At 43.4% G+C, this 14,932-nt stretch overlaps 1 protein-coding gene across 1 annotated transcript in view; it reads left to right on the forward strand.

The window, feature by feature from the left end:
* The window catches only part of HCN4 (hyperpolarization activated cyclic nucleotide gated potassium channel 4), an 81,725-nt gene that overhangs the window by 52,878 nt on the left and 13,915 nt on the right, over positions 1 to 14,932 (forward strand). Inside the window, exon 2 of the mRNA XM_036456516.2 lies at positions 6,672 to 7,095. Within this exon, the coding sequence (XP_036312409.1) occupies positions 6,672 to 7,095 (424 nt within the window). The remainder of the gene's footprint in view (positions 1 to 6,671; positions 7,096 to 14,932) is intronic.

Raw genomic sequence — 14,932 nt, forward strand, 5'->3', positions numbered from 1 at the left:
AATCCAACACCCTTTCCTAATAAAAACTCTTAACAAGGTGGGAGTACAAGGATCATACCTCAACATAATAAAAGCTATATATGATAAACCCACAGCCAAAATTATACTCAATGGGCAAAAACTAAAACCATTCCCTCTAAGAACAGGAACAAGACAGGGATGCCCACTCTCGCCACTCCTGACATAGTACTGGAAGTACTAGCCATTGCAATTAGACAAGAGGAGGAAATAAAAGGCATCCAAATTGGAAAAGAAGAAGTAAAGTTATCCTTATTTGCAGATGACATGATATTGTACTTAAAAAAACCAAAAGACTCCATTAAAAAACTAATTGACTTAATAAATGAATTTGGCAATGTAGCAAGATACAAAATTAATGCCAAGAAATCCATGGGATTTCTATACACCAACAGTGAACTTACAGAAACAGAGACTAAAAAAGCAATTCCATTTACCATCACACCAAAAAAATTAAGATACCTAGGAATAAACTTAACTAAGGAAGTAAAGGACCTATATGCAGAAAACTACATGACACTGAAAAAAGAGATAGAGGAAGATGTAAACAGATGGAAGAACATACCATGTTCATTGATTGGTAGAATCAACATCATCAAAATGTCCATACTTCCTAAAGCAATCTATAGGTTCAATGCACTCCCCACTAAAATACCAACGGCATATTTCACTGACCTAGAAAGAACTCTCCAAAAGTTCAGTTGGAACAATAAAAGACACCGAATAGCCACAGCAATCCTGAGAAAGAAGGGTAAAGTAGGAGGTATCTTAATACCAGACTTCAAACTGTATTACAAAGCCACTGTTCTCAAAACAGCCTGGTACTGGCACAAGAACAGACATATAGATCAATGGAATCAAATCGAGAACCCAGATATCAACCCAAATCACTATGCTCAATTAATATTTGACAAAGGAGGCACGAATATACAATGGAGTCAAGACAGTTTCTTCAATAAATGGTGTTGGGAAAATTAGACAGTTACATGCAAAAGAATGAAACTAGATCACCAACTTACACCATACACAAAAATAAACTCAAAATGGATACAGGACTTAAACATCAGACTGGAAAACATAAAAATACTAGAATCATCCACAGGCAGCAAAATCTCAGATGTATGCCATAAGAACTTCTTAACTGATACTGCCCATAGGGCAATGGAAGCTAAAGAGAAAATAAACAAATGGGACTACATCAAAATAAAAAGCTTTTTTACAGCAAAAGAAACCATCAACAAAACAACAAGAAAGCCCACGGTGTGGGAGAACATATTTGCAAATAACACCACTGATAAAGGTTTAATCTCCAACATCTACAGACAGCTGATACAACTAAATAAAAGGAAGATGAATGATCCAATTAAGAAATGGGCAATGGACCTAAATAGAATATTTTCAAAAGAAGACAGAAGGAAGGCCAAAAGGCACATGAAAACATGCTCAAAGTCACTAATTGTCCGAGAGGTGCAAATCAAAACAACAATGCGGTACCATCTCACACCTGTCAGAATGGCCAACATCAAAAAATCGACAAACGACAAGTGTTGGTGAGGTTGTGGAGAAAAAAGAACCCTCGTGCACTGCTGGTGGGAATGCAGAGTGGTGCAACCACTGTGGAGAACAGTGTGGAGTTTCCTCAAAAAACTGAAAATGGAACTCCCATTTGACCCAGTAATCCCACTCCTAGGAATATATCCCAAGAAACTAGAAACACCAATCAGAAAGGATATATGCACCCCTATGTTCATAGCAGCACAATCTACAATAGCCAGAATTTGGAAACAGCCTAGGTGCCCGTCAGCAGAGGATTGGATCCAAAAACTATGGTACATCTACACAATGGAATACTATGCTGCCATAAAAAAGAAGGAATTCTCATCATTTGCAGCAACCTGGATGGAATTGGAGAACATCATGCTGAGTGAAATAAGCCAATCAATAAAAGAGAAACACCACATGACCCCACTCATTTGTGGATAATAAAGATCATTATAAACTTATGAACCAAAAGATAGATATAGAGATAGTAAAGCAACAAGCAGATTGTCAAATTACAGCGGGGAGGGGAGGAGGATCTGGGGTTGATAATAGATCAACCAAAGGACTTGTATACATGCATATAAGTACAACCAATGGACATAAAACTCTGGGGAGGGAGGGGATGTGTGGGAGGGAAGGAGGGGGGCAAAAAAAATCAATAAAATATGTAAAAAACAAATAATAAAAAAATTAAAAAATATATTCCTGATACTATAAAAAAATTGATAAAGGGCAGAGTAAGAAAGGAAAAAATAAAATAAAATATCTAGAGCTGTGTTACCTTTTCTCCAAGCACCAGCAACAAATATATATATTATATATATATAATATATATAATAAAATAAAGTAAATGATTTTTTATTGATACCCCATGGTGTGAGGTACTATTATACTATTATAGGTAATGGGGATAACCCAGATGTGGGGAAAATTATAGTGACCTTGTGGAATAATATCATGTAAGGATATTCTTTGCTCTAGGCCATGGAAATTCCATTTTAAACTGGCTGTCAATTTCTTTTTGCATAGACAAGGTCTTTGTTTCATTTTCTACACCTCTCCCAGGAGGAAGGAGTGATGATCCCTTCCTTTGGTGTCCTCACCAGCTAGAAATTTCTGTTTAATTTTACACACAAAGGAACAGTGGTTTAATTTTGTGTCATACAGAAGGGGAGATGGGTGATGATCCCTATATAATTATTCTTTTTTGTCCCACCTGTGGATGACCAAGGTGTTTGGTGTCATCAGCCCAGTAAGGGCTCCCACCAGTGAAGGATTAGGAGTTTAAGTCCAGAAATACTTAACCAATAGCCCTAGGTTATATTACCGTACAGCTGATGCCTGTTAGCATGGCAGTAAAGGCATTCTCAGGTATACTTGAGGTTCTGGTTACCTCACACATTTCTTTTCTTTCTTCCTTCCTTCCTTCCTTCCTTCCTTCCTTCCTTCCTTCCTTCCTTCCTTCCTTCCTTCCTTTCTCTCTCTCTCTCTCTCTCTCTCTCTCTCTCTCTCTCTCTCTCTCTCTCTCTCTCTCTCTCTCTCTTAATAATATTATGTGTTCTTATCCCCCCCCTTATCCTCTACCCTTCACTCATACTCCACCCCCATGGTATCTGTGTCCATTGATGAGGCTCATATGTATGCCCACAAGTCTCTTGGTTGATTTCTCCCCCTTATCCCCAGCGATCCCCTCCTTCCCTGGGTTTTGAGATTCTGATCAATGTTACTCAGTCTCTGGGTCTGTTCTTGTTCGTCAGTCTATGCCATTCACTATATTCCATAAATGAGTGAGATCATGTGATGTTTATCTTTCTCTGCCTGGCTTATTTCACTTAGCATAATGGTCTCCATCTCCATCCATGTTGCTGCAAAGGGTTGGAACTCTTTCTTTTTTTACTGCAGCATAATATTCCATTGAGTAGATGTACCACAGTTTTTTAATCCATTCATCTGCTGATGGGTATTTAGGCTGTTTCCAAATTTTGGCTATGGTAAATTGAGCTGCTATGAACATAGGGGTGCATATATCTTTTCTAATTCGTGTTTCTAGTTTCTTGGGATATATTCCTAGAAGTGGAATCATTGGGTCAAATGGGAGTTCCATTTTTAGTTTTTTAAGGAAACTCCATACTGTTCTCCACAGTGACTGCACCAGTCTGCATTCCCACCAGCAGTGTAAAAAAGTTCCTTTTTCTCCACATCCTCACCAACACTTGTTGTTTGCTGATTTGTTAATGATAGCCATTCTGACTGGTGTAAGATGGTACTGCATTGTTGTTTTGATTTGCATCTCTCTGATGATTAATGACTTTGAGCATGTTTTCATGTGCCTCTTGGCCTTCCTTCTGTCTTCTTTCAAAAAGTGTCTATTTAGCTCAGTTGCCCATTTTTTTATTGGGTTGCTTATCTTCTTTTTGTTGAGTTGTATGAGTTCTCTATAAATTTTTGAGATTAAACCTTTATCATTGATATTGTTGGCAAATATGTTCTCCCATGTAGTGGGGTTTCTTGTTGTTTTATTGATGGTTTCCTTTGCTGTGAAAAAGTTTTTTATTTTTATGTAGTCCCATTTGTTTATTTTCTTTTTAGCTTCCATTGCCCTAGGAGCAGTATCAGTGAAGAAGTTCTTTCGGCATGTGTCTGAGATTTTCCTACCTGTGGATTCCTCCAGTATTTTTATGGTTTCCCGTCTTATGTTTAAGTCCTGTATCCGCTTTGAGTTTATTTTTGTGTATGGTGTAAGTTGGAGGTCTAGTTTCATTTTTTTACATGTATTTTTCCAATTTTCCCAGCACCATTTGTTGAATAGACTGTCTTGACTACATTGTATGTTCATGCCTCCTTTGTCAAATACCGTGTTTCCCCGAAAATAAGACATCCTCCGAAAATAAGACCTAGGGCATGGAAAGATAAGACATCCCCTGAAAATAAGAACTAGTGCAACTTTGGGAGAAAAAATTAATATACGACACTGTCTTATTTTCAGGGAAACAGGGTATTAATTGAGCGTAGTGATTTGGGTCGATATCTGGGTTCTCTATTCTATTCCATTGGTCTGTATGTCTGCTCTTGTACCAGTACCAGGCTGTTTTGAGAACAGTGGCTTTGCAATACAGCTGGAAATCTGGTATTAAGATACCTCCTACTTTATTCTTCTTTCTCAGAATTGCTGTGGCTATTTGGGGTCTTCTTTAATTCCAGATGAATTTTTGGAGTGTTCTTTCTAGGTCTGTGAAGTATGCTGTTGATATTTTAATGGGGAGTGCATTAAATCTATAGATTGCTTTGGGTAGCAAGGACATTTTAATGATGTTGATTCTACCAATCCATGAACATGGTATGTTCTTGCATCTGTTTACATCTTCCTCTATCTCTTTTCTCAGTGTCATGTAGTTTTCTGCGTATAGGTCTTTTACCTCCTTAGTTAAGTTTATTCCTAGGTATCTTAATTTTTTTGGTGCGATGGTAAATGGGATTGCATTTTTAGTCTCTGTTTCTGTAAGTTCATTATTGGTTTATAGAAATGCCATAGATTTCTTGGCATTAATTTTGTATCCTGCTACCTTGCCGAATTTATTTATTAAGTCTAATAATTTTTTGATGGAGTCTTTAGGGTTTTCTATGTACAGTATCATGTCATCTGCGAATAAGGACAGTTTTACTACTTTTCCAATTTGGATGCCTTTTATTTCTTCTTCTTGTCTAATCGCGATGGCTAGTACTTCCAGCACTATATTGAACAGGAGTGGTGAGAGTGGGCATCCCTGTCTTGTTCCTGTTCTTAGAGGGAATGGTCTTAGTTTTTGCCCATTGAGTATGATGTTGGCTGTGGGTTTGTCATAAAACTCTACCTTGCTGAGGGTTTTTATCAAGAAAGGGTGTTGGATTGCAAGTGCTTTGTTTTAAGGCCAGTCCTGGGTGGCTGGTCTTGGATGATTCCAGGATGATTGCTTATACCTTATCGACCAGCGGTCACCAACCAGTGGTCTGTGGACCACTGATGGTCCGTGAGGTCAGAAAGGTTGGTGACCACTGCCCAGACGTTGCCCATCTATGCTGTCTGCACACTTCAGAGGGGCCCCTACCAGGCCAGGTGGGAGGCTTGAGAGTGGCTCTTACCTCCTCATATTGCTTACCTCTCAGAGGCTTTGCTTCCCTCCCTCAGGAAGCACTTGCAGTTTCTTTTAGGGCTTATCAAAAATAATGCAGATAAGCCCCATCTGGTCTCACTTCATTGCATTGAGTGGTAACTCATTGGTATCTGAAATTGCTCCATTAACACTTCATGTTTTTAAAGATATAACTACCCCAATCTCATGTTAGAATGAAAACTTCTGTGTATCCATATGAGCCTAACCAGTGGTCAAGGACAACAGAGGAGTGGGGGCATGCATGGGGAGGGGTTTGAGATGGGAATGGGGGGATGAGGACAAATATGTGATACCTTAATCAATAAAGAAATTTAAACAACAACAAAAAAGAATGAAAATCTCTGATGGCCTGGCATTTTCTAATGCTAGGATATAGGTTAAAGGGTGCTTCCAGAAGCCAGATCAGAATTTTAGGACTGAGTGTTGAAGCTCTACCCCTCACTGCACATTGGGGAAAATGAGTCCCAGAGCAGGGAGGGCATGTGCCTGATGTCACACAGCATCTGTGACAAAGACAGGACTGGAACCTGGGCCTTCCCTGCTCTCTGGTCATGGTCTGGGGGGCATGTTTGTCTGCTAGCCTGCCTCAGCATCAGCTGTCCCTCAGAGAGGATGGAGCAGCCTGGCCTGAGCCCAGGGTAGTTCTGGGTGAACTGTTACTACCATTAAATAGCCCTGTACTTCTCTATGATACCATTGTTTTCTTTGTTTTTCAGCTTGACTCTTACTGGGGGCATAGGGATACAGGTAGAAAGCCTGTCGTTAGGGAGCTCCTGGAGGGGCAGGCAGTTAGTACCTTTAGTGAAAGAAGAGCCTCTTTCCATGTCTTGCCCTGGCTCCCGCAGTGTCATAGAACCTCTCGAGATTTCTCTCCTACATTTACTCTCCCTCAGAATTTCTCTCAGTTTGTGACTCATTCTCTTCATCCTTCTAGCAACTGACCCCTTTGTCTCTGGGCAGATTCTACTGGGACTTGACCATGTTGCTGCTGATGGTGGGGAACCTGATCATCATCCCTGTGGGCATCACATTCTTCAAGGATGAGAACACCACACCCTGGATTGTCTTCAATGTGGTGTCAGACACATTCTTCCTCATCGACTTGGTCCTCAACTTCCGCACAGGTATTGTGGTGGAAGATAACACAGAGATCATCCTAGACCCACAGCGGATTAAGATGAAGTACCTCAAAAGCTGGTTTGTGGTGGATTTCATCTCTTCCATCCCTGTGGACTACATCTTCCTCATTGTGGAGACACGCATTGATTCAGAGGTCTATAAGACAGCCCGGGCCCTGCGCATCGTCCGCTTTACCAAGATTCTCAGTCTCCTGCGCCTCCTGCGTCTCTCCCGCCTCATTAGATACATTCACCAGTGGGAAGAGGTGGGTACTTAGACGCAGATCTCTTGGGGGAAGATTGTCTTCCCCCACAGGATCTGAGGGGCCAGAAAATAATCTCAAGATAGTTGAAAGTGAGCTGTCAGAGTTTAGCAGGCACACCTACACCAGGGGGACAAATATTAATAATTCCTTGAATATCATGGGCTAGATACTCGGCAAATCACTTTATAGGCAATATCCCATTTAAGTCTCTAATATCCATAAAGGATACTATATAGGTATACCCAGGAACCATGTTTTAATGAGAAAACTTAGAGATAGAAAGATTAAGGGATTTACTAAGGTCACAGAATCAGTAATTCATAAACCCAGACTCCAGAGCATGCACTGGTAACCACTGCACTATATTATAAAGATTGCAAATTCATAATCCTATAGGGGCCAAACAGGGAATGTGAATGGTGAAATGGGCCAGTTGGAAAGCATTAGGGAATAAAGTAGACTGGGAAAAACTGGAGAACATCTTCTGTCTAGCTCTAGCCACTTGTTACCAAGTAGGAATGGCCTCGGGTTGCTAGATCTACAGATTTATCATGAGAAACAGGAATCCAGATTTTTGTTGGGTCCTTCTGGAGCAGACCCTGAGATAAAGATTTGTATGAAAGTGATTTTTTTAGTGGGAATTGTTTCCAAGAAGATATAGTAAGGAACTGGGGAAGAGAGAAAGGGAAAGGAAGGAAGGAAGCTAAGCAAGGGTATATACCATGAAGGGTTACTTGGGCCCCATCCCATGGGGACCTTTTGGGATAGTATATACCATGCCTCAGATGTGTTAAAAGTTTATTGTTTTTATTAATCCTCACCCAAGGACATTTGTTTCATTAATTTTGTTGTTAATGTTAATCCTCACTAGAGAATATTTTTCCATTGACTTTTAGAGAGAGTAAAAGGGAGGGGGAGAGAGAGAAACATCGATGTGAGAGAGACACATTGATTGGTTGCCTCCTGCTCATGCCTGCAATCAAGTTATATGCCCTTGACCAGAATTGAACCTGGGATCCTTCAGTCTGTGGACTAACACTCTACCAATTGAGCCGAATCAGCTGGGGCTCCATTGATTTTTTTTTTTTTTTAAGAGAAAGTGGAATGTCGCTGAAGCTGGTTTGGCTCAGTGGATAGAGTGTCGGCCTGTGGACTGAAGGTCTCAGGTTTGATTCCAGTCAAGGGCATATACCTTGGTTGCGGGCACATCCCCAATAAGGGGTGTGCAAGAGGCAGCTGATTGATGATTCTCTCATCGATGCTTCTAACTCTCTATTCCTCTCTCTTCTTCTCTGTAAAAAAAAATTAATAAAATATATTTTTTTTAAAAAAAGAGAGAGAGAGAGTGTGTGAAAGTGGAATGTGGAGGGAGAGAGGGAGACAGAGACATCAATGTGAGAGACACATCTATCGGCTGCCTTCCTGAATGTGCCCTGACCAGGAATGTCAGGGGCTGGGATCAAACCTGCAACCCAGGCAGGTGCCCTTGACTGGGAATCAAATCCACAACCCTTCAGTGTGCAGGCTGATGCACTGAGAAAGGTGGTTAGAATTTTTATATCCCCTTATCTGCCAACCATTGGTTCAGAGGACTTTCCACCCTCAGTGCTAGCAGCAGGCAAAGTAGTTTCCAGCAGCCTGGTTCTGAAGCAGGAATGGGGACCATCTGGCCCATGGGCCTTATAAGGACCGCAAAATCAATTGGTCTGGCCTTGCCAAGGCATTATCGGTGAGTTAATTAAATGTTTGACTAAATATAGCAGGCTAATTTTTTTTAAGTAAGCTAATTTTTAAGTTGATAATTCTATATGGCCTGGGAATTATGCTATAAATATCCAAGGCTTTGGGCAGAAAAATTATTCCCCACCCCTGCTCTAGAGAGTGAAAGCACCAGGAGTCTAGAGTTGTGTATGCACAAAAGGTGGAGCACAGATTACAGGAACTAAATAATAAATCGTAAGGAAAACAGGTAAACCAACACCATTCTGAACAAAATTTACTACTCTGTGAGCTGAATGCAGTTGTCTGGGATGGGGGAAAGAGAGGGGACTACCAGCTGGGGTTTGAAACAACAGATGGTCTTGCCAGGTGTTTCCATCTGTATCTGCCACCACCCAAGTTGCATCTCTTGGCAGCAGCAATAGTCAGGCCAGCCTGGAAGTTGGAGAGAAGTGCTCTTTGAGACATCCCACCCGGGGGTCCTAAAGTTTCTGCAGATGTGCGTTTCCTGCCTCAGCTTACTGCTGATATTGCTCTCTTACTCTCCAGGACCTCTGCTCAACTAGGATATTTCCCAGATACAGGATACAAAGTTCCCAGGCACAGGACAGGAAGAACTACCCCAGCCAGGAGCACCCATCCTGTGGTTGGTGCACTGGCAACTTGTCACGAGCACCTATGCCACAGAAGTGCCTATACTAGTCTATCGGAATTACTCCATGCAGAAATTCTCTTTTGCTTCAAAAATTTGCATTCTTTCTACTGACAGAGAAGTGGCAATGACTTGCCCATGGTCATGCAGCAGATACCTGGCAGAGCTAGATTAGAACCCACTTAGTGTTCTTGGTTCCCAGCAATCTGCAGTCCCTGTATGGTATAGGGCAATGTTTGAGAGCTTTGGAACTAAAATGACACAGTGGAGATTTGAGTTAAAATGCTGGCCCCACACTGCCTACCTGTGTGACCTTAGTGCCATATTGCCTCTTTGAGTCTCAGTCTCTTACCAGCAAAGTGGATATAAGTAGTACCTTCCTCTTTGGATTATTGGGAGGATTAAATGAAATGATGTTTGTAAAACCCTTTATGTAAAGCCTGGTGCCAAGAATCACTTAATAAAGGCTCTCACCCAGGTTGGATAGGTCAGTTGGTTGGAGCAATACCACACACCAAAAAGGTTGTGGGTTTGATTCCTGATCAGAGCATATACCTAGGTGGTAGGTTCAGTCTTCGATCCAGTTGCCTGTGGCAGGAAGCTGATTGATGTTTCTCTCTTTCAAATAAATAAAAACATACCCTCACCTGAGGATTAAAATAATAAAAAGAAAAATAAAATAAAGGCTCTTACCTACCAGTTATCTTAGTACTTCTCTAGGGCGTTTCTTTTTCTCAAATACTTTTTACCCATTATTTCACTGGTTCTCAGCTTGCTAGACAAACAGGGCAGTGTTTATTACCCTGACTTGTCAGGTGAGGAAATTGAGGATCAGAGGGTCAGCTGCCCCACTGGCAGGGTTGTTGACCTAGACCTCCTGACCAGGTTCCATGTGACTCCTGTTTTCTCAGGTGACCTGAAAGAAGGTTGACTTTGATTCTGTTGTTCCCTTTGTTAGGGACAGCTTTCAACTGGGATTAGGAAGGTAGGCAGCAGAGCAAGTTGAAGGCTGTGGGTGAAGGATTACCATGTGATAGATTGGGTCTAAGATAGCTGGGGGACATCTAGGTGCAGAGGGAGGTTGGCATGTGGGCCTGAGCACATGGCTTAGAAGGGCCAGTGGCTATGGTGATGGTGTTAGGGTCGTAGGGCCACTCTGAGAGGCTGCAGAGGAAGAATGAAGGTGTAGTTACTGAAACACCCTGAGAGGCTTGTCTTGATTTCTGTCCCAAGTAGAAATGCAGGACCATATTGGCTCACTCAGTCCCTGAGAAACCCAACCTCTGTTTATCTTGAACTCACTGCTAGACTGTCATCAAATGCAGTGGCTGCTCTTTCCTTCTTTGGCATCAACTCATGACTCCAGGCCCCAGTCCCTGGTGGCTAGCCTTGTTTCCCCTAAGCCCAGGCCTGGGGCTGCAGCATTTGGGGGAGTGGGCAGAGCTTCCAGTGGCTGGGCAGGGTAGTCCTGAGACAGGAGATAAGTGTGTCTTCCACACAATACATCTTGGGAACTCAGGGCAGGGCTTCTGTCCCCATTGCCCCTTGGGCCTGGCTGCCCTCTGGGTGACTCAGAACTGGTACAGCAAGCTCTGGCTCTGGAGTTTCCCTAGGATAGTTAGAGGCCCTAGAAGACTTCAGATTAGGGCTCTAAACTGTGTATCACTACCCAGTCTCATGGGCAGGAAGGGAGATCCCTGGAGACCAGATGGATGGCTCCCCACCCCTCCACACAGCACCCCTATTTTGCCTACCAACTGGGGAGTAAATTGTTTTATGCAGTTTCTGCTAGGCACACTGCCCATCCAAGAACAACCACCAGACCCCTTGGATTAGATTGGGGCTTCTAAGCTAGCCCCAAGTACCCTATATCCAATCCTTAATGGCCTACTCCAGCCCCTGGGTTTCTCTTAGTCTCCACTTGGCTGGAAGCAGTAGAAGGGTTACTTTTGAGTCACCAGTTTGCATGAGACCTGGTGAGGGAGGTATTTAATAGAGAAAACCCTGCCCTATCTCCTTCAACTTCCTATGTGAATCTTCTTCCTTCTTTGGACCTGTTTCCTGACTGTCAGTTATGATCTGGTGTTCTCAAAGGCTGGGGCTTAGTCCCTATCCCAGCCTCCCTTGGTGAGATCACCTTAGCTGATCCTGAGGACATTGTTACAACTTCAGGGGGACTGAGGAGTGAGCCTCCCATGGTGAGGGAAAAGCTTGCCTGAGGACCCCATGGTGAAGCTCCAGAGATGTTGGACTCCTGACCCACAGCTTTAGTTGTCTCCCCTAGTCCAGCCCAGTACCCCAGTCAGAGAGTTTCTGAACATTAGTAGCAGGTGTTAGGAGTTAGGGTTCATGGAAGGTCTTGGCAGATGCAGGCTGCCATCTCGTAGGATGACACCTCCTGCTTCCATCCTAGGTGATCTAGGTCAGCATCCCCCTTCACAGCCAACCCTTTTCCCTCCCTCTGAGGTGTGAGCTTGTTATAGGCACTGAGGCTATTGTTAGAAACCCTTTGGTCTCTTCCTCTTTGGATGTTTGTTGAAAGGGCCCAGGACCCCAGTAACCCATTTCAGAAGCCTCTTCCTTCCTACCTTTGGCAGCTTAGCTCAGTGGGTGGGGGGATGGAGGCAAAAGGCCAGGCCCTGGTGGCTGTGTGACTTCCTAATGAGCCTCCTCTCTGTGTGGGCCTTGATTTCTCCCATCTCTCTCAGAATCGAGGTTTGGGATAAACACAGAGGGGTGGTCCTGGCCCTCACTATAGGCCCCGAAAGGGACTCAGCATGACACCTCAGTTCATATATCTCCAGGCTGTGCCTGGGATATACTTGGAGCAGCTACTCCCTTAAGCTTGGGATTTCTGTCCTCCATATGGCTGCTTATTCCTGAGACACCAGAAGTTTGTTCTTTCCTGTGGAGAAAACAAGCCCCTGGGAGGGAACTCACCCAGGCCCTAAGAGGAGGACTGGTGGAAACTGCAGTTTTTGGTCTCTCCTGGATTAAGAAATCAACTCTTTGTTTTGAGGGTTGGAAGAGGGAAGGAAAGGAAATGTACTGAGTATCTCTCCCCTGACCCCAAGACAGCACAGGAGCTGGCAGTTATTGACACAGATGAGAAAATTGAGGTTCAGAGCAGAGAAAGCACCTGCCCAAAATGGAATCGTCACTTGGCCTTTGCACTGGGTCGAGACACTACAGAGGGAGTGGGAATGGAGCTTCCCCCAAATGCCATCTGGGGTACAGACAGTGGGCTTCCCAGGCTGCTCATCCAGCAAGGTTTGCTGAGACCTAGAAATGAAGGTACTCACCCCCATAGACAGAACCAATATCATAAAAGGGGACTGTAATAAAGAATAAAGAGCAAGACAAATATTTGCACAGTGCAGCAGTCTTGCAGGTGGCCTGTGGCTCCAGCCCACAGTGTTTGACAACCTCTCCCAGCAACAACCAGCCTTGCTCTCAGCAACCACACCTGGATCCTCACTATCTGGGGTACCCTCCTGCCCTGAATGGATGCCCCCCACCAACTCTTTGCATGAAAGTCAGACTTTTCCATGTTGGTGTTTTTGGCTTTCTAGTGTCTGATAGCTATCCACAGTACACCTCCCCTCCACCCAAATGCCCATCATCCCCCTACTAACCTCCCAGCAAATACATCCTTCTTCAGCCCAATACCAGGCACTACCCCCAACATGTCCTCTGTAGGGTAAAGTAGTCTGTGACTTCCGGCAAAAAAGGGCACCTTCTTTCTTCCCACAAAGGCAAAGGCAGATTCCCTGTGAGCTGTACCTGCACAGAGTGGGGCTTTTTCACATGTCACTGTCTACACTGGATGGCCTTGATCCCCATAATCACCTTTACCCTGAGACCCTATCTACCATCTGCTTTACCATATTCATTGCTGAGATCACAATAAAGGTAAAATTAGACAATGACCTGATTTTAGAAGATAATTAGTTACAAAGAAAAGAAAAACATAGGTAATACAAAAAGAAAAGAAGATATTGCATAAAAATGTGCCACCCTTGATACACAAAATATTAAGTGGTTCACAGAAAACAAAACAAAACAAAACAGTTACTGTAGGCAGTGGCCATCTGAGACACTTTCAAAAAGTGATCCAAGGCTTCCTTTAGCTTTTTAGCTCCTATTATCCAGGTCAGGCTCTTCTAGAAAAATATCACAGAGTGGGGGGAGGGGGTGTCTTAAACATTTATTTCTCACAGTTATAGAAGCTGGAAAAATGAGATCAGGGTGCCATCATGGTTGGTAAGAGCCTGCTTTCTGGTTTGTAGATCATTTCTGTCATGTATTCTCCTTGAAGGGCACTAATCCCATTCATGGGGCTCCAACCTCATAGTCAAATCACCTCTCAAAGGCCCCACCTCCTAATACTATCAGATTGAGGATTAGGGCTTCATCAAAATAATTTGGGGGTGACAAACATTCAGTCCAGCTCAGAAATGAAGGAAATTAATAATAATGATCCTATGTATGTATGTGTCCAGGTGACAGAACACATTTTTAGCCACATCAATTTCTCCAGCAACCCTGAGAAGTGGTGGGCAGATACCGTATTTTCCGGCGTATAAGACGACCCCCTAATTTTACAGTTAAAACATAGGTTTAGGCCTATATTCGCTGTATAAGACTACCCCCCACTTCCAAGGCAACACCAGTTCTTTTTTTAATAGACTGCCTCTCTGACTCTGGCAAATCTGAGCAGGCTTTTTACAAGAACACAGTGTAGCTTCGGGTACAGAAGATGTATAATTTGCATGCATAAAAAGCCTGCTTGGATTGGCTGAGTTAGAGAGGCTGTCTATTAAAAAAAGAACTGGTGTTGCCTTGGAAGTGGGGGGTAGTCTTATACAGTGAATATAGGCCTAAACCTATGTTTTAACTGTAAAATTAGGGGGTCGTCTTATACGCCGGAAAATACGGTAGCTAGCTTCTTAGTAGAGGGGAGGCTGAAGTGTGGTAGGAAGTGAGGGCAGGTGCTGGCCATCTCTGAGGCTATATGATCCCATGTCACTGGCCCTCCTCATGATTGGTCCCGTGTCACTTGGGGAAGCTGGTGACATCCTGGTCAACCAAGAATTTGAAAGGCTAATGACTTGCCCAAGGTCATAGAACAATGTATTCACCTAAGTGTTAAAGAGGCAAAAGTGTAGTCTTTCCACAGAGCCAGAGCTTGGTGCTTGTATAATACATAGGAACTGCTGCAAGATTGAGATGCGGCAGAGAGAGCCTATGGGGTTTAGGATTCAAGTCTGGGGCATGGCCAGCAGCAGAGGGTTGGTCAGCGACACCAGGGTCTTGCTTGGGTATATTCTGCATCCCAGACACAGGCCCCAGTCCCTACTTAGCCCTGGTTGCCATCCCAAACTGCCCTGCCTGGTCTCTAGTGTCCACCACTCCTTACACTAAGATGTATCAGTTTAGCCAGGACCTGGCCCACTGACAACCCTG

Source organism: Pipistrellus kuhlii, unplaced genomic scaffold (genome assembly GCF_014108245.1).
Source record: "Pipistrellus kuhlii isolate mPipKuh1 unplaced genomic scaffold, mPipKuh1.p scaffold_m20_p_1, whole genome shotgun sequence".
Classification (NCBI taxonomy): domain Eukaryota; kingdom Metazoa; phylum Chordata; class Mammalia; order Chiroptera; family Vespertilionidae; genus Pipistrellus; species Pipistrellus kuhlii.